The 26,570-nt window shown below is 41.3% G+C and overlaps 1 protein-coding gene across 1 annotated transcript in view; it reads left to right on the top strand.

The window, feature by feature from the left end:
- spon1b (spondin 1b) overlaps nt 1–26,570 on the top strand; it is a 78,004-nt gene extending 51,434 nt beyond the window's left edge. Inside the window, exons 7-16 of the mRNA XM_079567368.1 lie at nt 10,753–10,817; nt 11,587–11,788; nt 13,995–14,135; nt 14,291–14,366; nt 17,199–17,381; nt 21,628–21,798; nt 21,975–22,142; nt 22,379–22,537; nt 24,600–24,857; nt 25,433–26,570. Of these exons, the coding sequence (XP_079423494.1) occupies nt 10,753–10,817; nt 11,587–11,788; nt 13,995–14,135; nt 14,291–14,366; nt 17,199–17,381; nt 21,628–21,798; nt 21,975–22,142; nt 22,379–22,537; nt 24,600–24,857; nt 25,433–25,596 (1,587 nt within the window). The 3' untranslated portion in view covers nt 25,597–26,570. The remainder of the gene's footprint in view (nt 1–10,752; nt 10,818–11,586; nt 11,789–13,994; nt 14,136–14,290; nt 14,367–17,198; nt 17,382–21,627; nt 21,799–21,974; nt 22,143–22,378; nt 22,538–24,599; nt 24,858–25,432) is intronic.

Genomic DNA, 26,570 nt, shown 5'->3' with positions numbered 1-26,570 from the left:
ATCAATGGAGAATGCTGAGGCAGTGGACAGGCCGTTTGTGTACCTCTCTTGTTTGGAGATCTACGTGAAGCATGCTGCGTTTAAGGTTTTGGGCTGCTTGTCAGAACTTTGTTAAAAGATTTCTGTCTGGATCAGTGAAACCTTAGATGGATTAGAGAAATGATAGGTTGTTGAATAAAACACCTTTATTGCCTTTGACTTTTCATGTTCTTTCAAGCTCTCTGTTTTGGACTCCTTTATTTATATTTGTATACTTGTACGATTGAAGACAACAAGCCCTGACAGGGCAAAGTACTTTCCTACAGATTTAGCTAAAATGCATTACCTTTCTTCACTCAATCACTCTTGTCTAAGTATCAGCTCAACCCAAGAGCTTTTATTGTGAAATAGTACAATGCTCACATTCATATTCCAATTCCAGTGGACACGCAAAGCACTTTACTGTACATCAAGGAACCAATCATCCATGCATGCACATTCATTCACCACCAAGACACTGGAGACAAGGTGGGTTGAACTGTCATTCCCAGCAACGACAGGGGCTGGAACATGGACTTTGGCTCAGTCGGCAAATATTCTCATGCTTCACAGAGAGGGGATAAAACAGCATAACCAAATTAGACACTGCATAAGAAGAATGCAGTAGGTCTTATCTTTCTGCATTGCATTCTTTGTACTCAACAATTAAAATGATTCTAGTCTCAAAATAAACTTGTTATTCACGAGGCCACACATGGTGCAATTATTTTGAATTTCATAATCCAAATGGAAGACATGACAGATATCTCTGGTTCTGTAGCCAACCTTCTTCTAACGTTGTGTTGTTTTCTTTTTCATCTCCTAAATCCTTCTTACTTTACCTGCCCACTGAGTGTACACACGTCATCTCTATTCTCTAAAGCAAATATTGATCTTGTTGAGTGTGCAAAACTGTGATTTGTTAGTCCAACACAACACACTCAATCTCTATCACACACAACTGCTGCCTCTCCTGCTGGAACTGTTTACACGTCCTCATGCTAATTATTTGTAATTATTAAACACTGAAATATGAGAAGCGCCCATTGTTTGTGTATTGTCAACATAAAACTCTGCTGACCATCAGTATCATGTTCTGAATCACCAATTATCTCCGGAGCCACAGCCCTCAGGCAACATCTCACTTTTTGAAATAATGGAAACAGGGATTTTTGGAAACCATTATTGCACTTCCCCATTGAGTCTGCTCCTAATTATTCTCTCCCAGTGCATCTCATTATGGCTGCGAGTGGAGATTAAGTGTTGATCTGAAACAGTGGGGACATGACCGGAACAATAAATGTGGAATGGAACAATCCAGTCAATGGTCAATTTTACGTGTCAGGTCTGATTCCAGGTGCAAATGTGTTTCAACCTGAAAAGACTTGCAGAGACAGAATGTGTTAGGAAGTTTTATTGAACATGGATCGTACTCTCAGACCCCGACGGAAGATTGCATGATGATGTGGAATACATGGCGATGATGGATTTCAGCCAGAATCTTCCCCTGGAGTCCGGATACTGGTGGTGGTAGCAAGAGACCCGGGACGAGCAGAGCTGAGGAGAGGCCAGGCGGAGGAGGGTCGCAGCACGGCTGGGAAACGGCCGAGTGATTGACCGGGGAGCTTAAGAAGGGGACCCTGGGTGATGAATGGCTGAAGCAGGATGAGGTTCTGAGGTTGAATTTTCCGCTGAAGCTTCATTTATCAAACAACGATGATGATTGCAGGCTAACTTAGAGATGTTCGCCGGTGTGAGATTTCAGATGAGACAATGAGCTCTCGAGCCTTCATCCTCCTTTACCTGAAGGATAGAAGAGAGAGAAGAGACAGAGGGATGGGAGGGAAGGGACATGGAAATGAGGTAAAGGACAGACTCTGGAAAGGGCATGTCAGGTGTGGTCCTGCTCCACTGATCTCCATTACCAGGTTAATTAATGACAATGCCTTACAATTAGCTATTTACTTAAGATAATACAAATGAATAGCCCATTACTAATTCCATTTTACATTGAAAGAAATCTATAAAACACAGCAGTTAATTTACATCCACAGCTTCAAGCCAGACCACATGACGCAGAGAAACTCAGAAAATCCTTGTCTTCCTCAGCTCTGCGTGGCCTTTTCTCCCGGTCGCTTCTTAAGGGCTCAGAGAGGCTTGTTAGCTTCACACACACCTACCAGGTACAATATGTCTGTGGCTTTATAATGAGGCGTGTGCTTTCATGTGGACCCGGCTTAAATCGGCTTCTTGGTGGCGTATGGAAATCAGCATTGTTTGTCACACCTTTCTGCTTCGCGCCGTGCCACAAAACCTGATCCGGGGGGGCTTCACACTTTTGTCTCATATCCATTTTTCGTTGCCTTTATCTTCAGTGTAGATTGTAGAAGTGCAGTTCATAATTGTTCTTCCCTTTTTTTCTATTCAAATGATCGCAGATGGCAGTCCCATTTCTGGTAGCTATGGCTATATACAGTAGGTAGAGTATGTTGGAATTTGTAAATGTAGTCAGTCAACCATATGCTTCTACCCCCTTTATTATGTCAGAACCTGTAAGGAAGAATTGTACATATAAAAACCGCAAGAATTAGAAACATATCCCCAACTTCTTCAGCTTGCCGACCTCATAGGTTTTTGTCCACAGAAAGGACACCGGTGCTTAGTGTGAGTCTCTCCGTGTAATAACCCTGCCTTCAGTTATACCTTCCCTTTTCATTATCCCTGCTGTAAGCACTTATATTTTCTGCCAATCAGCGGTAGTGTAATCAGTTGTGTTCGACAGTCGCCTCGCTTCATGACAAGATAATTAGCTCTATTTCCGCGGGCCTGGTCGCTGCTGGATGGTCCGCCGTAGACAGATCAGACTTGTTATTGAACCATTAACATCCTGAGGCTCTCCACTGCTCCTCCCAGCTGCGGATCTGTGGCTGTTTATAGAAAGATGGGGGAGGGCATATTGTTAGAAAATGCAGCACTGGTCAGACGCATAGGTAATCACTGTACTCGTGTAAAGTTTTCTTATATAAGGTTTCATATGACATAGCCTTTCAAAGCATGATATAGTTGCAATACATTTTTGAGAAACGGAGGACGGTTTGAAAAAGCAGTGAAGTAAGAAGAAAAAGAAAAAGACCTCGTCATTCAATAGGCGTGGAGGTTAACAAGATATAACTAGCCCACTACACAGGGCAGTTAACAAGCCGAAACCACCTCAGGGTGTAGCTAATACTCACATAACTTTGAAAAGGCCATTGGAAAGATTTTGAAGGCAAAGCGTCCCTCAATTCTTAAACAATCCAGTATAGATATTAGATTAAAACTATACTTGTATCCAATTACATTTACTTTGTCCTCTATTTTAGAAAGATATAAGAGATTCAGTGTAAAAGATAGTTTAATGTACTGTAATAGCAAGTATATAAACTAATTATATAACATGATATTGCAGCGTAAGAACGTCACTTGTTGCTTTCCTTTCTGATGTGTTCCTTTATGTATGAGACTCGACGTGCAGAAAGATGTTTTGTCCTTAATCAGCCGCTTCCTTGATGTAGCCTTAGCCTCTGGGGCAAAGGCTAAAACTTTTCTTGGTTTGACTTGCCTCTTTCCTGCTTCTTTCAAACCCTCTCCTCCCTGTGAGCGCTGACTGTTTCCCGCTCCAGCCATGGGCAGCCCTCCACTGCCTCAGCCCTGAGTGAGTTACACGTCGGCTGAGCTCCGGGTCAAAGCAATTACTGTTCCTCAAGTACCACCGTGACCTGGTCCAAAGAACAAGCCCACTTCCCACACACTGCTTTTTTTTTTTCAGCTTTACCACACACTACGTGTTTGTTTGTCATGTTGTCTTCTGATAAACTATTCACACTTCACTGACTTTTGGTTTAACGCTGCCTGTTTGACGTCTGTCGCTCAAATAAACTCATTATGTTTGAGTATAATACCTATAGAGAGTTTCTGTATGTCATAAAAGTAATGAGTATGTATTGGCTCTTCTAGATCCTATTTCAGAAAGAACATAATGGGCCCAATCTTGTGTTTCTAAACGTACACTATAGCATATAGTGTACGTAGCACTATGAGCGCCCTTTGATATCTTGCCACTCCAGACATGGCGCACCCCAAGTGCATGGGGTGGAGAAACACCCATGGCCAATGGTGAGGTTATGTAGAACAGCTGCGCCAATGGAAGCTGACCATTGCGTTTAAAGCAGCGCTGTTCTTGCGCCAGGCGATAGATCTGGCCCTATATTTAGATATTACATGTATAATTCCTTTTGTATTTTTAATATTTATAAACTATACACATTTTATCTGCTTGCAGGTAAATTGTTTATTTGGGCAAGTCTTGCAAGTGAAAAGCTGAAAGAAAAGAGAATATATTAAATTTGATTGTCCTTTTTTTAAAAGTATGTTTTGGCAGAAAGAGCTACACTGAATCACAAGTGGAAATGCCATTGCTGGGAATGACATTTTATAGTAAAAACAATTACAAAAGCAGGAGCATGTAGGAATATTACTTTTAATATATTTATGAACATTTATGTGTTTATTTAAAGAATTTTTTTGGACAATTTGTTCATTCATTTTAAATATATATTTTTTCATATATTGAACCTCATTGGAAAGAACAACAAAATGAAAGAGCCAGGGGCCATTTGGAAAGCTGAGTTGCCCGGGGCTCAGACTGGCTCTCAGTGCACTCATCATGACCTTTGGCTTCTCCCTGAATTACAGCTCGGCAGAGGTTCTGACTCCTGTCTGTGCACACGCCTTTTATAAACCCACCAAAATTGGGGGAGTCCTTCCTTACCCCCAAAAGCCTGGTGGTGTCAGTCAGTAAAGGGTATGGGTCACTCTGTTATTAGAATTGTATACATGACTGTGTACAGCTCCTGGCGATCTGAGGTTTTACTCCCACAACAAATTAGAGCCACAAAACCACCCAGGCAGGCATTGACTTTAGATACCTTAAATAATAATAATAATAATAATAATAATAATAATAATAATAATAATAATAATAATAATAATAATAATAATAATAATAGTAATAATAATAATAATAATAATAATAATAATAATAATAATAATAATAATAAAACCACCACTTGTAACACAATCTCCACACTTCTCAATTTCCTCTGCATTTTTGCACAAATGCCTCTATCTCGCCTGCCTGATTTATATCCATTGTAACGACAAACTAATTCCACCTCACAGCTGGAGCAGCTTTGTAATCCCATAAAATGCTTTTATATTTCACTTGTCCCTCAAATTACACATAAAAAAAATCACTTCTTTGTTATTTTAGGGAGTCTTCTGTTTTGCTGAAGCAATATAAAGTTTAATGAGATGTAGCAGCGTGACCATTATTATGATCAGAGAGGAATTCTGTATATTCTGTGTGGACATTGTTAATCTTGTGTGTTTGTGGTTTGGTGTCGGCCATATAGACTCTGACAGTGTTTCCCTTTGGGTGGAACTGTCAAATACTGTATCACACCTGACAGAGCGGTGATGGATTACCAAGGCTGCAGGTTATAATATTCTGAGGGAGGCCTATACACCTGTATTATTGATAGACACTGTGCCATGTTGGAAATATGTGATCTGAAAGAAGAAAAAAAAAGCTATGTATACAGCTATGTATTTCAGTTCCTGTTGGAGAAACCTGCAAGCCTGCCATTATTTAACATGTGAGGCACAACCAAGGTATTTGTGTTCACAATTCACATAGTGCTAAATAACAATTTTCCTTTTAACTATTACCAAATGTAAACAAATAATATTAATAATTGTCCTGCCCAGTAACACGCAGGGAACACAGAAAGCCCTTCCTAGTCAAATCTTAAAGAGGGGGTATTATGCTTTTTTCAATCACATAGCACCAGTCTATAGCACTCTACAATGATGACGAAACCTGCTGTCGGTCTGTAAATGCAGTAAATTAAAATAGCTGCCTTGTATAAAATTGCTCTCTCAAAATGGCTGTAGCGAATGTCTTGAAATAGGCCTCTGTCTCTTTAAGAACATCTGACCCTTTCCGACACGCCCCCTCCACACACTGTCTGTGGCATCAGTGGGGAGGGGGTTCTGCTGAGGAGCAGTGGTTGGTTACTCGGCTGGTGACAAAAGCTCTGAGGCGTCTCCAGGAGGTGGGGGCGTTCCTAGGAGGACTCAGGCAAACCTATCCCTAAAATGGCTGCCATCAGAGTTTTTACAGATTACTCAAAAATACGTGAATGTGCCAAGGCAACACTTCAGGCATGTTTTTAATGAGGGAATGACATAATAACATGATGGAAAGCTTGAAAAAGTCGATTTTGCATAATACCCCCCCTTTAAATTTTAAACTACATTCTGTTACATGCAGACATGCTATCTTTACGAGCATTTCTTGTTTTTTCTTGTGTGTTTGTTTATCATTATTATGCGTGACAAACAAATGAAACAATATAAAATGCCATCGACCTTCATTATAATGATTGATAAGACCAGTAATGTCCTCAAAGCAACACTGCAATGGCTACGGCTGTATAATCTGGAAAATATGTACAATATTGCTCATAAACCATAGCCTGGACTTTAATTAGGAAACATAATCCACTTTTGACAGCGTGATGGAGTATTATAGCCATAAAGTCTCATAGAGAGCTTCAGTAACGTTTGCGTTTTGTGAATTTTCTTAATATTTCCTCTACATTTGCTGAATATGCTCCAGACATGATATATTTGGTACAGAGTCTTTGTCGGAACGCTATTAATGGCAAACACTCATAACAGACTATATTTAGCAAATCGACTCAATTCATAACGATTCATCATTTTGACTTTAATGACTTGTTGATGGAGCTTGTCAACAAAAACATCAGTCACTGCAGCGATATCGAATGAATTATTAATGAAGTCGTTGCCCAAAGGAATGTGTTTGCATCCAGAAAACTGAACTACAAACGTAAACACTTACAGGAACGCTACTCCATCTTACTTCTCCTCACAACTGAGACTACACTTGACCTGTTACCAACAACAGTGTAGCAAGAAAAATGGATTTGTTTAGGGAAATAGTGAAAATGTACATCACGCCCACATTCAAACAGAACTTGAGGAGATCAACTTTAGAGTTCATGTTTAGTTTACAGTGTTTAGAATATACTGGTGCAGACATAGATGTATATACAGTATTTAGTTAAAGCTGGGTGACCTCTTTTTTTCCCATTTTCAAACTGTAAAATGAGCAGGCAGTTAAACTCCTCCGCTCCTCCAACTCATTTCTAGCTCTCTATACCTACAGTTCATATGAAGTGTTATTGAGACACATGTTATCCACGCTCAACGATGTAGATGATAGTCTGTTTGACTCCCTTTCACATAAGAGATTCGAGCGAAGTCACTAAGTGCACTAATGCACTTAATTACCATAAACATCTTGTGTGTGAAATGTAAGCAAATATAATTGCATAGCTCCTCCAGGATTTCAGATGCTCTAGCTGCTTATTTATTCTAATAGCTTGAGGGCTGGCTGGTAGGAGCACAAATCAACTGTGCAATGGCATCCGCTGCTTGAGGGACAGGTGAATGTACAATAATTGGACGCGTGCTGTAAATGTCAACTGAGACAATATAGTGAGTGTCACATCTGAACTGTGCGACTATTTGTTTACAATTGCTCACTCCAAGTGCCTCTCTGGACATATGGTGAAGTGGCTGTCTGAAATGACTTCTCTCTAGGCATAATAATAAGATTCTTCCTTTTGTCGGTTCAAATCCCAACTGCCTTTTCTTTGAAACATTTAACAAACACACACACTTCTGCTCAGACTGCTGCCTCTGCAATAACCCGGTTGAGAGGATTGTCCGGTCCAAAAGCAGAGTGAGCTTCACTCTTTGGATCTACAGTATAATCAGTTTGTAATAAACAAAGACGGGCTCTTTCTCACAACCAAAGTCTTAACAGCACTTAGAGCTGGCCTCATTTAGTTAAAGCTCAATGACTGCGCTTGTGGTATGATCTGTCTCTAAACTTGTACCTCAGGAGCATCAGGCATCGCAGGATTAGTTGCTAATGTACATTTATAAAACACAAGGGGCCAGATCTTGTGCCCAACTATAACTGACAAATGGAGCACACCATATCTTGTGGGTGCCCGTGCCCCTTGCGAGAGGGCGTCGCTTATAGGTCGACTGAGACGTGGTTTACAAGCAGCACTGAGAGCGGTTCTCTAATGTCAGCCTCACATTCATTTCCTCGTTTATATCGCGCTGCCTTGTGTTCTTCCTTAAAGGGACTAGATGCAAGTTGGTCATTTTGTGCTCACTACTGCAGGTTCTATATTAAGCTCGTGCATGGCGGCACTTCGGACCCAAAGTATCAACTTTTTGAGTGACAGTGCAAGATTTTAGAGGCAGTTGTGGTGAACAGGTCTGGGCTCATTCTACACATTAGGACATGGCTGGAACATGAACATTTGTAAACTCCGTATAGTCCCTTTAAGCATTCCCAGCCGCGGAGTCTGGTTGGAGGAAAAAGTGTTTCTCCACTTAAATGCGCTAAGTCTGGGAGCTGCAAGATCACAAAGTGTGCTCCAACTCAAGCGCACAATGCTACGCTATGGTCTCCATTTAGAAACACAAGATCGGGCCCAAGGAGTGCATGTGCCATACACTACCTTTAATCAGCTTGTAACTATGTCTCCACATGTGCTCCATATTGAAGCCTGCTCAATGCCAGCCTCACCCATTTGACTAATTGTAATAGTATTAGTACTGTGTTGATTCTTTATTGGACACCATCTCCCAGAGTCCCCAGTCTCATTTCCTCTTATTAGACCAGCCTGGAAACACAATACGTTAGCTTTATATGGGCTACCTGGTCCTCCAGTTGCCGTCCTACATGCCTCCGGGTACAACTTTATCCCACTGTCATAAAGTGGACTGTATTGAGTCTTTACAGGAGAGCCATATGTTTATACAGCTGAGGGCTCTAACATCTGTCACAGCTCCATAATATGACTGCACTGGTGAGGTACAGTTACTTTATTTTTTAATTTAGTAAAATGGCAGAGAGATATGTGCAAATGTTGACAAGTTACAATAAAGTCTTTTATGTGAGCTATATTTGCTTTCATCCCCTCTTATTTGTTTTACTTTCCTTTCAAATGTCCTTTTCCACAAAGACACTAAGTCTCCTTTTTCTATGTCTGCTTCTGCGCTGTCATGAAAATGCACTGTGCTCTTCCACACTGTAAATCACAGTCATTTAGGGCTATTATGCTAATTAAACCAAACAAACAAGGCAATTAGGGGAAGATTTGCATCATTTGCCAGTCTTTGAATCCAGCAAGATGCCGACTATATGAATGTGCTTACATGGGAACCCAATTCTTCACGAGAGCTTCACTTGACTTTTCAGATAATGGCAGTGTCAAAGGACTCACCGTTGGCTGTAATTATATATATAAAAAAAGACATGAGATTTAACATACACTCATCATTTTGAGCAGTTATTCTGTGCTATTGCATTCATAAATCACTTGTGAAGTAGTTTGTTGTTGTTATTTTGGACAGTTCGCTTGCTATGTCATGAGTGTATCTGAAGTTTGATGGCTTGAAATAATAATAATAATCGGCCATGTTAAGGATACTCCTACATCTGTCTGAGCTGTGTCTTACGTTTTGCCCCATCACAATCAATCCATTCTGTGGAGCATGGCTCAAGAGGTCTCTTTGTCAGCAGACTGTAAAAAACAGAAGAGGTTTGAGATCGATGACAGCATAAAAATGGCTTCGCCCACCAATCACTTATTGTTGGTTACTTGTCTGACAGCTCTGTACTTTTCGCTGTTTAGTCTATCCATGTCACCAAATGACCCCAAACTATAGTTCATTTATACAGTTATTGAGGCAAATATAGAACACTTTTTAACTGTATTATGGAGATTCATTTATTCATATAAACTACACAGCACACTATAATAGAACGAGTCAAATTAAGCTTGACTGACCAGTAATAGAGTGGCGGAGAGGTTAGCGCTTTTTTCTAATAGCAAGAAGGTCTACATTCTCAGAACTTGCAGACCTTTTTGTATGGAGCATGTTCTCCCATCTTTCCTCTTGTTGCCCTCATAAACTGAAAAAAAAAAACAGGGTAATTCACCTTGAACCAGCATGGGGGACGAGAGCGGGGGGATAAAGCACTAATAGTATACAGAGGAGTCTGCTTTGAATTGAACCGAGGACCTGCTTATTCAGTTCAAACCCTGCCTTGTAACAACAAAACTAATTTCCCCTAATTTCACATCCTCTATTCTCGACTGTGAGGCTCAACACTTGTTCAGCTCTTTCATGGGTCATTGTTATGGTCTGATCAAAGCCTCTGCTGTGTGTTGTCCATTATCCACAGCCCTCTATAGTTTTTCCCATAGTTTTGCAGCGCAAGGCCCTGCTCCCCTGAGACTGTAGAGATGTGCTGTGTGGCTGCACTCTTGGCTCTCCTTCAGTTATTACAGAGCGGCACTGAGCCATTCTCCTCTGATAACAGACACATTAGGTCCTGCTCCTGAGCCTCTGAATAGGAGGATACACTCCATAGTCCCTCAAAGGGACTACTCAGCCACCGTCACCTTCATTTGTCACTTTTGCTTTTTTCCTCTGTCGATGTTATTTCTGCCTCATAGTCATCCGTTTTGTGGCAGTTTGACTCATGTAATTTCTGTTTGTTGTGTGTCCCCTCAGGGAGATGAGGTCCTGACAGTCATTAAAACCAAGGCTCAGTGGCCAGCCTGGCAGCCCCTCAACTTGTGAGTATCATTCGCCTTCTGCAATACTGGCTTTTAACTAAACCATGTCATTATAATGTGTAGAGGGGAAACATGCAGCGTGGTAAGTATTAGCAATAATAAATAAGTGATTTTATTCTAAAGTGGAATGCAAAAGTATAGGCTTCTTGTACAAAAATTGGCATGTGGGGTTGACTTGAAAACAACACATCACCTATTTTGCTCTTTTATACGAATTAACATATGGATATGAAAGTGTTAAACACATTCATTTTCTGCAGCCCGGTACCGGACAACTCACAGCCTGGTAATGGGCCGTGGCCCAAAGGTTAGGAACCCCTGCTGTACGGTCATAATTGCATTTAAAGAATGATTCCACTTTTATGTGCCTTCAATGATGACTTTATGACCAATTAAATTGATCGTGCTTTAGCCTTAAGCTCTGCATTCATTAAAACTCTCTCAGCAAACATCTGTTGAAATCTTTTTTTTTTTTTTTTTTTACCAATGAGATGCTAAAACAGCAAATGGAGGTGATGTATTAGCATAGTGCACAAGTCTCCAATTGCTGTTGTATCCTTACTAACAAGCCACATGCGGATAAAACCATAGAGAGAACAAATTATGTTACAGCAACTCACCATTAGTAAATGTAATTATTCATTGCACGCTTTGCTTAGAATTAATTGTTTGTGATGGCAATGACGGTGAATTATTCCGATTTACACAGCGTGATAAAAACAAGTTATTTTCCCAGTATTCTTTCCTCATCTCTTGGTTCTTTCTACAGAAGAGCAGCGCCCTCCGCAGAGTTCTCAGTGGACCGCACTCGTCACCTGATGTCCTTCCTGACTATGCTGGGGCCCAGTCCTGACTGGAACGTGGGTCTGTCCGGAGAAGACCTTTGCACCAAGGACTGTGGCTGGGTCCAGAGGCTGGTGACTGACCTTATCCCCTGGGACGCAGGCACAGACAGTGGCATCACATACGAGGTAATAATTGAGCAAACCTGCAGCCTCTTCCTAAATTTGGAATAAAAACTCATCAAATGCCAAAGATTGTTGAGCATGAATTTGTTTCACGGCTCCAAATGTAGGCATAATAATGGCTTAATAGGAATGAACCTAAAAACTTAATTCAGACGTGATGCTAACCAGATGACCATAGAAAATTATAGGAACCTAGACCAGGTTATGTTGATGTTCTTCTGATATATGGGGCCGTAAAGGCTGCCTCCTGCAAGTAAAAATGGTTTTAGCTCTGTCTTTGTAATCACTACAAATGTATACTTGGTTTGGTCTGTTCCTGCTTGAGAGGCTGTCAGTGCTAAACATAAAATGAACACGTATCTATCTACAAAGAGGTGGCACAGATGCTGTTCTCTTTGCTTTGTTCTTACTTTCCTTTGTCGTGTCCACTTTGAATATTCACCATCAGAAAACTGTGACTACAAAGCCAACTTTATTCAGAGCAAAGAGAATTTAAATCGGTCACTGTCAAAGGATTTATAGACACAAACAATGGTAAACAGTGTAGATTAACCGCATCAAAAACATGTATAAAAGATGCATAGTGAGATTAAACAGCATATGTTTGGACTTATGTGCTGGGCTATTGTTTTATATTCAACAGACAAAGTTAGGATATCATAAAATATATTTTGATTTTAATAAGAGATGTTCCAGTTAATGAATGAATAAATATTTGTACAGTTATTGAATTATGCTCGAACTTTAATTGCCATAGCCACGTCCATGACAGAAAACATATTTACAAAATAGCAGGTGCAACGAAGTTCATGGGGTGTTGGAGTGATACTTATGTTTATATTTTTTTATGTGTCAAATAAATTCTGAATTTTTATTAGGGCCGGGAATCGATAAAAAAATGCAGTTTCATTAATGTCGCTGCAACTGCTTTTCTCCCTCTGTCAGCCCCGCACTCAGCGCATGTTGAAAACAGCGAGACATGCCCCAGTCATGGCGTTCATGGGAAGAAATGTGACAGTCATTGTGCACGAAAGAGAGACACACAAATCGTGCATTATAGCTCTAGTTTTGACTTGGGTCACTACAGCTGCCCGCAGCAGCGGTAATCATCAGGCCCGTCATTTTCACGGGGGAGGGATTTATCCCGGATATATGTATTTAATCAGGAAGTGGGTGGGGGGTCAAGGCATTTTTTGAGAGGGTCTTGTGACCCCTCATGACCCCCCCTGGCGCCGCCGGTGCTTATAATGCATGTGTCTGTAAGGGATTTGCTGAAGCTCGTTCCATTTGGCCTATAATCTTACCAATATACAGCACAACAGTCAGGCCATATATAAAGTAAGGCCATACTGCCGTGTGAATGCCCGGGGTAGGCCCAGTTAGCAGCTGGATGGGAGACCATGAGGACTCTAGGTAACTTGTGTGAGTGGTGGTCAGAGGGCCCATTGGTACATATGTGTGCATCTGCCCTTCTGTCACTCTACCCTACGGGAAACTCTGTCTATATGGAGCTCACACTTCGCGCAAAAGAGAGAATAGAAACAAAACTCCTACATGACTTGCGTCTTGTGGAAAGTGCTGTACAAATAAGTGAAAACCATTCCCCAAAAACAAAGCAATGCTTGCAAAATGCTTATACTGATTTAGTTCATGATCAATGACATGTTAATTGACGTTTGTAATGATAATAAGATTTGACTTTCAGACCTGTCTTGGCTGCAATAGTGTGCTATTAGTATTCTTCATCCTTCAGTTCCAATGGCACTAGCATGTCTTTTTACTTGGATTACTGAGCCTGATCCCAGTCCTCTCAGGTGTGTTTAAAGTGGTGGTTCAGATGTGCTCCCCCTAGGACTAAACCATTAAAGTGCATTGAATAATTGGCCTAATGGTGACATGAGAAGAATCCTAAACGAACACCAGAGGGAGGAGGCGATAAACCTTCATGAAATCCTGATGTGATAATCGCAACACTGATGTATTTTCATGCAACGGTTGTCCATTTTTTCACCCAACTGAAATATATAATTTTGATCACCATGCTATGATTATGTATTACACAAAATGCTTTTTAGGATATATGTTGTCCATAATCTTCGAATGATATATAAGAATAAGAACTATGAAGTACATGTACACGCAACAACAGGTGCATTGCATACTGTAGTATTCACAAGAAATTTTCAACATGTTTTTTTGGTTCTCTCAGTCTCCAAACAAGCCGACAATGCCCCAGGAGAAGATTCGGCCCCTGACTAGCCTGGACCACCCCCAGAGTCCCTTCTATGACCCAGAGGGAGGGGCCATCACTCCAGTGGCTAAAGTGTTGGTAGAGCGCATCGCCAGGAAGGTACACACTCTGATTGATTCCGGTATTATTGAAGTAATACAATGTAGTCTTAAGTGCAATGTAAATGTCTATTATTATTGTCCTCTCAATAATGTTTGTCCAAAATTACAGTATCTTTTCACGCTGGTTGATTCTGTATTTCCTCAACCTACCAGGGAGAGCAGTGTAACGTGGTCCCAGACACAATTGATGACATTGTAGCTGATATCGGACAAGAGGAGAAAGAAGAAGGTACTGTCGCCCTTTCCCTCACCACCACTCTCACCGTAGCCGTGCTTCTCAAACCCACGGACACACACACACAATGCATCCTCATTGCTCTTACATAAGGTTCACCATCGCTCACGAGTGTCACTGCAGCATGATGCAATGAGTCGTCGGAGGCAGAGCTTACATCTGTCAGAGAGATCACAGCGGGGGTCGGGAGTGCTGATGGGCGAGAGAGCACACAGACAAGCAGCATTACAGTGCTCATTATCAACTCCGCCCATGTATACTGAAAATAGGCAGAGCCCGGGTCGAAGTGAACCCAACAGGCACATGTACTCCCTGCTGGGTAGCGTCTCTGCAGTCTGAAGGCAGAACATGGATGAGGCAAGGTAAATAAGTGTGGGGTTTAACGCGGTCGGCACGGCAACAGTTTAAAATTGTTTACCTTCTTCTATGTCATTTCCTGTCAGTGTCCAATAAGGAAGTGAAACTATAAACATAAATTGTGCCTAATGTGTCATATGCACTTCAATGGGAGGTTTTGCCAGGAAAATGTCCAAGCTTTTTTTTTTGTTGCTTTTTTCTGAATGTTTAATTATTATACGGCCCTTTTTCTGTCCAGGTCAATAAAAACAATCGAAGAGAAAAGACAAGCTGACAGGAATAAGAAAACAACAGTGTGGGGCATTTTCAAACTTTTTACCACCCAGACTTTAGGGTTAGGGTATGACTCAATTACATGAAGCAAACCTGTGCCCCAGTACTGAGCGCCTTTACTGCTCTGCCCTGCTGTAGTTTGTGACAGCTTATATTACACAGAAACTGGTGGTAATTGTGGCTCACTGCGCTTTCGCCCATTCAGCAGAAATTGTCCTAACAAGATCTCACACCTCCAAACAGATGCCTTCCTCTCTCCCTCTCCCCACCTACCTGTCTACCCTTTTCAACAAGCTTTAGACTGCTCCCTGTGGTCTCTGCTGTCGTCTCTCACAAATGTGCCCCTCTCTGCTTTTTGTCGATGGTTCTGCCTTGTCGTTCCATGTTAAGCCACATAGTGGGGGATATGTCTATTCTGCACACAGCTCCTGTCGCCCCCGGAGACTGCTATTAATTGAAGGGACTATACTTCTGGTGCCGCTGCCACCGATAATTGGGCAAGACATTCACAAATCATCCTCTTCTCCGTCGCCATCTCTGTCCTTGCAGTCAGTGTGTGGCCTCCCGGGTGCTGCCTCCTGCATTTATCACACTGTCAGTGCGGCTTCTGTTGTAAAAGCCCAAAGCGGAAGTAAAGTTTCCTTTTGCTCAAGTTTGCGGATGTTTTACAATCTTAATAAATTCACCTCCGAAGTGCAGTTTTGCTTTTAAAAGTGTAATAAATGCAAGAGTTAACTTTAAATTACAAGAGGTGAGGCTTTACTTTATTTTACAGCTTCTATTTTAGTTGGATTGGGCAAAGTAGTGGTTTATGGGTTAATAAAAAAGTAGCTAAATGTGCACAACTTTAGTTCATACCTTTACTGCTCAGTAAGAAACATGCAGCTTTAGCTCTACTGGCTACTTCTGTTGTAAAGAGGTGAGCAGACCGGATCAATCTAATATTTAACACATGTTTTGTAGAACAAGAGATAGTAGTAGTTCAATGCCCCACAGCCTATTGAGTATAAACTTGAAAATGCATTACCATCAAGACAACACATGTGGCCTGTAACGTACAGTATAAAGATTATAATTTAGGCCAATTTCCATGCTTTACTGCTTGTCTTATGTTTTATTAATTTCCTTTGGATCCTGCACAGTTACTGTTTTTGTTTAACCTTCCATATCAAGGTCTTTTTAGACAACTCAGAAATAGAATGACAATAATAAAACATTTTTGCTCAGTCTTCCTAGTCTACTTGGGTGTTCTTGGCGCTTATTAAAGCTAAGGCCTTGTCTGATTCAAGACAATTATGCAAGCATATGCCACTGTTAAAATGCAAATGAGTGTTCACCCCCCAAAAAACAACCAACAGCATATGATTGTCACTTGTGCAAAGTTTAGGGCAAAACAGCATATAAAATACATAGAAAACAAAGGTTTATTCAATTTAAAGAAGAACTAAGTAACTTGTTTACCTTAATAAATCCCTTTCATAGTCCCTCTGGGGGTAATACAAGTGTTAATGGTTTGATTGGGGGGGTCTTTCATCTCCCCCTGGTGTCTCTGGCCAGAAAACCACCCTTGCAATTATCCCTGCACCGGGTTGGAGGCGCAATAGACACTAAAATAATCACGAAGAAGAAGCTAACTGCCGACTGCTAAGTAACTCATGCCTCTAGAGGCCATAAACGTGACTGCAGGTGTCGTAGCTGTTTTTTACTCTTTAATTGTCCGTGAGAGTAAATACTACGCTGGGAAAAAAAAGACAAAGGGAGAGAGAGATGTTGTGCATCCCATTACACAATGGAGATTTTTTTTTTCACTCAAACTTTGCTGCAAATACTGTTTAAGTGGCGCTAGCCCGCAGTTAGCTTTGCCTGTTCGCTTCTTCTTCTTGATTCTATACGAGTGTATTGGTGACTCGGTGAAGGGAAAGTTGCAATTGTGGTTTTCTGGCCAGAGACACCAGGGGGAGATGAAAGACTGCCCAAAAATCCCATTAAGACTTGTATTACTCCCAGAGGGACTACGAAAAGGATTTATTAAGGTAAACAAGTTACATAGTTCTTCTTTAAGTCAACTATGTAGGAAAAGAACACATTCACACACTCTCTAGCACTTTAATGAATAGAGTTTTCAGTGTGGTCAAAGCCATACAAATGCATACAGTACAATCTCTCCATATGTAATCACCATTTTCTCTGTTTCAGATGACACCCCAGAAACGTGCATCTACTCGGGCTGGTCACCCTGGTCAGCCTGCAGCAGCTCCACCTGTGAGAAGGGTCGCAGGATGAGGCAGAGGATGCTCAAGGCTCAGCTGGACCTGAGTGTGGCCTGTCCCCACACCCAGGACTTCCAGCCCTGCATGGCCCCAGGCTGCGGCATCGAGGGTAGGGACACACTAACTAAAGGAAACTCAACTGAAAACTTTACATTGCGAATGCGAATCTGTTCGAAGATACCCCAGCCCCCAATTTACAACACACCATCTAGTAGACATTGCTGACCAATGCATATACAGAGACCGTATATATACAAACATAATTTATATCCTGTGTAGGTTATTAGGTCACACTGTGGTCCTAACTCTATAAAAGTTACAGTAGTAAATAAGCATTACATGTAAATTAGGTCGCTTAATTAGCTTTTTAAAATTAGCACTAGTTGATAAGAGAGAGTGTTATTTTGCCTATATTTTACCCTTTTATTCGGCTTCATTTGGGGGGTTTGGGGTGGAGGGATAATTAAACAAGCTTTTAAAAATTGGTCCAAAAACCTCCTGTGCAATTACAAAACCCCTTCTGTGCCTTATTTAGCTTGATTCATTTATAAGAAAAATACAGTTGCAGTGACTTTAACAGTAGCTTTCTCAGCTGTTTACCTTCAATAAATTCTCGGCGGCAGGTTGACAAAGCACTTGAAATGGTGCAACCCCAGCAGCAGTCCTTATAACTACACTGGCGCTAAGTGCTTTTTAATTTGGTCTGAGCTAGGACCAAATAGGAAGCTTTATCTCGCCCATTTGATGCTGCTTATAAGAGCCAGCATTGTGTTGCCAGAATATAGCATTGTGCTGCTTGAGGAAATCAAACCATTTCAAAATTGTCATCATTATTCAAAACTTCACTGTCTGCTAATTGAAATTAAACTCAGGACGTGTAAGTGAAAGGAAGCATCACTAACATGCATGCAAGGTAATGTTTCTGCAGTCAGATGCAAAGTTGTGATAAAGGTGCATCCATAAAAGTCTAGCAACTTATTCCTGGTGGCGCTTCGTTGATCTGTGTGACAGTGACACTATAATAAAAGCAGAATAACATCACTATGTCTTGGACTGCACTCAATGCCTTGCCTTACCTTGACAGTGGACACTTTGAACATTTTGGAAATGTTTGGTTTAGAGTCGAGCACCGAGCACGCTGCCAGAAATATATTTCTTTTTTCCCCCTTGTACATGCTGAAAGTCTACTTGCAAATGTAATACTTACTTTGGGAGAAAGTGACATTTAAATTGATTAAACTTTTCAAAGAAAACCAACTTGTTCGCTGCAGTAAAATCCACAAGAAGATAAATGCTCGTATTGCGCTTCTATGACGTGTGTCAGAAATATTTAAACTCAGGCCATTCATTTTATTCTTTGCATAAAAGCAGCTTGACGTTAAATCTCAACACTTCTAATAAAAATCACTTTGCCCGCTCTTATTTACATACGTAAGTTGAAAACCTGTTTCGAAATTACTGTGTGGAGAATAGCTCCCCTGATGATCATTTGCATTTGCTTTACCCTTTTGAGTCACTTATAATCATGTGGGCGGGGGGGGGGACACGACTGTATTCAACTTTTCTATCCCGTGGATATTATACGAGCACAATAGAAGCATCTCCTTACCCACATGGAGGGAGATTGCATTTCTTTGTAATCCTCCCAACTGTTTGTGGCTTTCATTTCCTCGGCCACTGGAGCAATCAGCGAAGGTGCAAAATAATAAGCAGATTAGAGGCAGGTATTAATGTAATCCTGACAAAAGGGCGCCGAGAACAGAGATGGTAGATTCCGCTAGCAGCCGATTAAAACACAAAGCAGCTTCCATATTAGTGCTTCACAGCCATCGAAAGCATTAGCAATTTGATCATGCATCTTTAACACTTGCACTGAGCTCCGTGATCAACGCTAGTATGCGAGGCAGCACAATGGACAAGCCACGGGTTCTTATTTATGTTATGAGCATCTGTAGAGATTCAGACTGAGGGTCTAATTACAAGAAAACAAGGATGTTGGTTCAACGCTTTTTCAGAGCCCCTTCATTTCTTTGTTTTTATTATGAAGAAGCTGGATGCTAAATCTAATTATCTTTTGGTTAAAATTCTATTCTTATTACCCTATCATACAAAATGTATAGCCTAGTATTCAGACCATAGTGTTTCCAAAGTTAATGCAATTTTAACTGTTGTATGATTTTGTAGCCTTTGGTAATTTGAGCAAGATTTGTTTTGACTTAAGTGTTCTGCATGAGGATGACATGACGAACTGCGGTAAAGCCAGGCTCACTAGGGGATCCTCTGATTGGATAGTCTAATTACTTCAGTGTAACATAAAGATTATAGGCTTAGCTGTTAGTGCTGGAGCAGCCTCCTTCATCCACAGAGATTAAACCAGGATTTGATGATGTTTGTCTTTGAGTAACAGACACCACACTGTCATTGTGTCTCATGTGTGATTGTGTGTGTTCTGAGCCTAATGAGCATGCACAAATGAGCGGACAAAGCTCCAGCACAAGGGACGTTTAGGGTTCAGGCTGATCCCTCGTTTTAAAGCACACAGATGTTTTCCAATCCAAACTATCAGAAACTTTCCTTTGTCTCAAGACTCATTTATTCCACATGTCGTCAATGTAGTGAAGTCACAACTTTCATGAATACGTGGTACCTCTAAGGCTGCAATAAGACTGTCTAGCATATACTCTTCTCTCCAAGTATTCTGGCTTTGTCCATTATTCATATCTTGGGTTTACTTCACATGTGTGAGAGAGGGTGAAAGGTTGCATGCTTGGGTACGTCTTTGTGCATGTCCCAGTGCGAGACTTGCGACCTTGCGAGTTTTCTTTGCCTATTTGGTTTTTTTTTTGGTGAAGTTGTCAATGGTGAACAAATGTAGACAGATTTCCTGACCTCTTCTTCGCTCCAGGGATGTCTCTCTCCACTCGAGCTCGGACTGCTCAAGGCCCTCCCTCACCCGCGTCCTCCGCTGTCTATTGATTATCATACAGATACATGGATAGCTCTTTGCTCCGGAGACTATGTTCTTTGTATCCATTTGTATCTCCGTGTGTGGAGATTGATAATCGTGTGCTCCAGAAGGGCTATGATGATGAGGGTGATTAATAACGAGGGGGGGATCGTGCTCCCAAAAGGCCTCACTAAACCGGAGATACCTGGATCTTTTATTAATGACACACTTAGTTCTGCTTTATTAGGCCGCAGCCGGGAAGCAGTGCTGGACCGGGCAGAAGGAAGAGGGAGTTTAACTAAGTCATGTTACCTGAGGCAAAGCAAACACCAGTTAGTACTCCTTGAAATACCAGAAGTAAGTTAGCTGTTGCTATGTTTGCTTTTAAAGGCGGAAAATTGTCCTGGAAGGTTGGATGTACTGTAGGTGTAATTGTCGTGAAATGAAAAAGGTCAGGCTCATTTGTGCATCCAAAGCCTAGGTAAACGGAAAAGGTTGGAACTGCTTGTGGTGTCAATTATCAATTGTTTTGAATGTCGAATGAGAGTGCGGCGAGTGGACACTGAACAGACAATTGTTTTTATGTCTTTGGGAAATGTCCTGTGCCAATATATATTTGTGTTGATACAGAGCTGCTGAATTTGCAAAACACATGTCAGATTTTTGGATCTGACAATACAGTGATATACATCTATCTATTGTGATTATCTCCTACCAATGTTTGAACAAAACCCTTACAACTAATGAAATACATCGGTGTGGTTGCTCTGGTTCTTTCCTCAGGTTATCAAGAATCAAACACATCTACCCTAATCAAAAAACAGTCTTTCCAGCTGAGACCAACCAGCCAGAAAAGAGCTCCCATACTGGGTGGGATCGACCAGACCCTCCAGGTTGCAGTCTTATTAAAGGAGCTCACACAGGACTGTTTGAAAATGTCACTCTTAGATGACTTAAGAGAGTGAAACTGCGCCACAGCTGTGGAATGTGACCCCCAGCAAAAGTTTGTTGAAGCCAAGTTCTATAAGGAAAGACTATTGACGAAGTTACGCACATGCACACAGTTCCAACCAAGAGAGATTCAGGCAGAAAAAGCTGCATGTTATGTGGTAAATTAGTATCTGTTGTTGTTGTTTCTGACCACATCTGACACATGCTTTTGATGACACCTTTAAGTAAGCACTGGGTTGTGGCATAATAGCTGTGTAGCCAAGTTCAGTTGATGCAAACTTTTAATGGTCAGCAGTGCTTCTATTTATAGCACACGCAGATGGTCGCACCTGCAAGAGGTACCTGCACACACAGATCTTTTATAACACCTCTCCACCTACAAGTACAGGATGCGTCTTGATTATTCTCAAGAAAATAACTGCAGCTTCTGTGTCTTTTTACCTTCTGTGTGTTTCAGAGCCGTCCACGTGCATGATGTCAGAGTGGATCAGCTGGTCGCCCTGCAGCGTGTCCTGTGGGATGGGCATGAGGTCCAGAGAGAGATATGTCAAACAGTACCCAGAGGACGGCTCTCTGTGCCAGCTCCACACCGAGGAGACAGACAAGTGTGTGGTCAATGAGGAGTGCTGTGAGTACCAGATGATGAAAGAAAGAAAGAATCATTAAATGCCAACAAAACAGACCCCTGTGCATTATGTTTAAAGGTATAACATATTGCGCATTGTTATTTTAGAGGGAAAAAACAGCTTAAAGTACATTTGAGGTAGAAGTGTATGTAACAATGAGCTGTTTGCTGTCTCCCAGCGCCTAGCAGCTGTGTGGTGACAGAGTGGACGGAGTGGGACCCCTGCAGTGTGACCTGTGGGCTGGGCATGAGGCGACGTGAGCGCATGGTCAAGATGCCTCCCATTGACGGATCTATGTGCAAGACTGAGGTGGCTGAGGTCGACAAGTGCATGATGCCTGAGTGCCGTAAGTAATGTGGTCACAATACTAACATTTTAAACTTGGAAAAAAAGACTCAATAGTGATTTCAATACCACAGTTCAAAAAGCTGGACATATTCATGAATGGTCTTTTGTCATATTATATATTGGTTTCTAGTTTCAATTCAACTGATTGTAATATTGATTAGCAACTAGGTTTTCAACCCTAGCCATATTGTACTACAATTATTTTGATCTTTTTCATATGTTTGTACACTGCAGACACCATCCCGTGCATGCTGACGCCCTGGTCGGACTGGAGCGAGTGCAGTGTGACCTGTGGGCGGGGCACAAGGACACGACAGAGAATGCTGAAGTCAGACCCCACAGAGTGCAGCGAGGAGTTGGAGCAGACTGAGAAATGCATGCTGCCAGAGTGCCGTGAGTACCAAAACCTTCTAATGGCTACTTGGTAGTGGCCATTTTTCATTTTGGAAAGATAAAACGCAAATGACCATAAAGAGCTTGGGATTGTGTCATCAAAACCCGCTAAGGATTCTGGGGGAAAGGGATACATTCCATAATAATGACCTAATGGAGATTTTAAACACGTAAAATGTCTAAGAGACTGATGTTCCCAGTTCTTTTCTCTACTTTTGTATATTGTTCTTTTAATCTGATATTAGTCTTTGCTAGTTCCCCTTAAGATTGTGGATTTATATGACAACATTAAATGTATAATTTATAACATTTAATCTTAATTTAACTCTGTTGATGTATCTCATAAACACCAAAGCTGCAACAGACAAAAGATGTCCTTCCCAACAGACAAAGCAGGACTTTTGTCTTTTTTAATATAAAGATGTTTTCATCCCGCTGACTCCCACGCTTTGTGTCCTTGGAGACATATCTGCAACCAACCTAACCAGGGCAAACAATAAAATCCCCCGTACAGCCATAACCATCGCCAAGAAAACTGTCCTCATGAACTGGAAGTCCAAGCAATTGATAGCCATATCACACTGGAAAAATCTACTACTACAGCACTTTTGCTTTGCCTTCTCCCCCTCCGACTCTGATACAGAAACATTTATTCACACATTACTATTACCCCCCCACCCCCTCTTCTGTTGTTCTATCGTTATTCATTTATATCTTAAATCTGTGTGTCCACTATCTCTTTTATTTGATGTTTTTTGTTTCTGTATTCACTGCAATTTACTTCATGTACTTATTTTCCGATGTATGTCTGTACCTGTTTCCCCCCAACATTCCTTTACAGCTGTCTTGTCCCACCATGTTGATTCACATTAGCTAACCCTCAAGCCACCTAGCTCCCCATACTGTAAGAACTGCATTACCTAGGACCCTCAAATGTATGCAGAACCACACTACACACACCCCACTTCCACACTTGTCTTGTCAACATAAAGTTTGTCTTTGTCTAATGTCACATATTGTATGTATGTACATGCAAATAAAAACATTAAAAAATTAAAAATAAAATTAAAAAATACATCAAAATATGATTGTTTAAGTACTATCAAAATTCAAACTACATAGCTAGTCGGGATTTAACAGAACAGAGAAAGAGAGGCTTGTCCCTGTGGAGCTCTGTATCAGTGCCCTTAGGACCAGCTCTGCCTCGCTACATTTACCCCTGACATGATTTATTCTCCCGACGGCTGCGTGATGCATCTCAGTAATTATTGCGTATGCCCCGCTCACCTGCCCTCAGAGCGTGGCGATGTATGGCCCATATTTCTGCGAGCCACCTGCAGGGGTGCAGCACAGCTCCTGGAGATTGGACATTAGCCCTGAGCTATTGGGAACAGCGGATCACTGACAGATGAAGCATTTCAGAATGGTTGCACTTCAAAATAAATATCACTGTTCTCTGAATGTCTGGTGTTTAACATCTTATACAGGAAGAAAAACAGACAAACAGCATCCTCCTGACTCTCAGGGCATCCCAATACTGAACACAGGGGGGATTCATTTATCTTTCTTTTGCGGCAAAACATCACTGCAATTCAAGAGTCGTTCTCAAGTCTGGCAAGATCTACAGAGCATTGTGGCGGTTCTAAGCTTGATGTCTATTTATGCAAATTTGTAGAGCAGCTTATTTTTACATAAAACCATCAAAAGAGTCATAGTAATAAACAAATCATTTTCTAATAGGAAAATGAAAAAATAAAAATTATAAAAAGAATTGGAACATGAGACATTCTGCTTCGAAAAGACAAATTCAGCCAGAGGAGGGCAGTGTAATCCAAGTATTTTTTTATGTGGTCACGGCAAAAGCTCTGTCTGTCAAATGCATTTACGTTATCTGTGTCTGGGTGTTATATATTAACTTTCCTTTGCTGGAGATGTGTGCTTTTTAAAATTACCATTTTCAAGTTAAATTGAGAGATCTGTTCTAATGCACATGTCAATAAAAATGACAAAATATTGCCATAAACAATGAGTCATGCGTCTCTACCTGTTTCTATCTCTGCAGCGATCGACTGTATGGTGTCCGAGTGGTCTGAGTGGTCCGAGTGCAACAAGTCTTGTGGTAAAGGCCACACTATCCGCACTCGCATGATCAAACTGGAACCTCAGTTCGGGGGCAGCCCCTGTCCCGAGACCATCCAGAGAAAGAAGTGCAAGATCCGCAAGTGCCGTTCCAAAGCCAAAGAGGAGCGGGGCGGAGGGGGCAACAGACGGAGACGGGGCAAACAACAGGGCCAAGATGCCCCTGTGGAAGATCAGCAAGGTTAGTCGAACAGTTTATTGTTTTAATATACATCCATATAGACGTGTGAGAATAGCAAGACATGTCTTGGTTGTGACAGATGAGGCCTAAGAAAGAAATTATATTTGACATCTAAAAATCGGAAATGTCACGTTATCTCAAAGAGGTAAGTGAAATCGCAGCTTTGACGCCCGTGCCAGAGCTTTGTCAGAGTCCCTATGATGGCTGCAAAAGAAGCCGGGACGGGTGTTGACAGTGGACGCCAGCAGTACATTTCCTAGTTAAATCCAAACATTTCCACTGCAGTAGTTTAGACGTTTCAGATCACAGGGAAGTCTTGTGAAGTCGTTTTATCAAAGCAAGCGCCTCTAGATCTGCTCTGGGAAAAGCTTCAATCTTTTTTTTTTTTTCTACTTCCCTCTGTGGTGTACCTTTGAATTATGCGCCTCCAAAAAAAAATACAAATCTGCAACTAAACATTTTTATATTATTACCGTCAAAGCCCGGCCCATCTCTTGCAACCAGCACTTGTTTTGAAAAGGCACAGATGTTGAGATACTAATTGTACGTTTTTGTTTGTTTTTTTTCTCCTCCAGGTTGCAGGATGCAGGGGTGGAGCAGCTGGTCAGACTGTTCCAAACCATGTGGCGGTGGAATCCAGGAGCGCTTCAATACAGCCAAGAAACGGCCCAGGGTGGCACAACCAGCAAACTGCAAGGATCGCAAAGAGATCCGTGCATGTAACGTTCATCCCTGCTAGGGGGCACTACTGAGCAACACCCAAGCTACACGGGGGTTTTGTGAGAGGGGACGGGAACGATGGTAGTTAAATAAATGGAAATGTTAAGTGTTTAAGTGAAGCCATTGTAGATGTTTATTTTGAATAACAGGGCTGACTATACTTTAAGATCATCATGAAGGTATTTTGATCATTTGACTTCAACTGACTGAGTTAGACCAAACAAATTAGCCAACACCACAATACTGTATTTAAACATGACGCACAGAGGAAGCTCTTTGTGTGCAATTGGCTCTCGTAATAGAAACAAAACTATAATAACCATTATAACGAGGGGGAAAAGCCTAAACAAAGATTTCCAGGTTAATTCTAAAAAGGTCCCTAAAGGCTGTACTGTGTATGTACTCTCACTAACCACTCTTAGAAAAGACGCTGCTATGTACATTAAACATTGGCACGTTGAGATGTTTTATACTGTCGGGGTTAGTCTTTCTATGATGTACTGTTGTTCCTGTCTTTTCAGCTAATGTAGCATTAACCCTCACCTGATCTGATCTGATCTTCAAGCATGTGTCCATAATGGTTCGGGCATTAGCTTTGGTGGCAAACGTGATTCTAAAAAAAACATCTGAGCAAAACTCAACCAGTTGTGTATTAAGGTGGAAAAGCAAAATGGATGTTGGGTAGTATAGTAGCTGGCATAGACGAAGGATTTGAAAAGAATGCTGTTTTGATAACTTTATTTATAACGTGAAAGAAACATTGACTTTGTTGGAGATTCAAATCTGGTTGTGCCGGCTTGAGCAGATTCATGTTCCTGGGTTGTTCCAGACCTACATTCAGTTCATAGACTGTTAGAGCACATTTGTATGTTTCAAGCACCAAAGTTTTATGCAGATCAGTTCATTACTTCATTCTGGTATAGCAGATTTCTTTGTATCATGTGACAATTTTGTAAGAAACCACTTTACAATAAAATGTAATGTGAAAGGTAC

The sequence above is a fragment of the Gobius niger genome, assembly GCF_951799975.1.
Source record: "Gobius niger genome assembly, chromosome: 12".
Lineage (NCBI taxonomy): Eukaryota > Metazoa > Chordata > Actinopteri > Gobiiformes > Gobiidae > Gobius > Gobius niger.
This window is presented reverse-complemented; position numbering and strand designations above follow the sequence as displayed.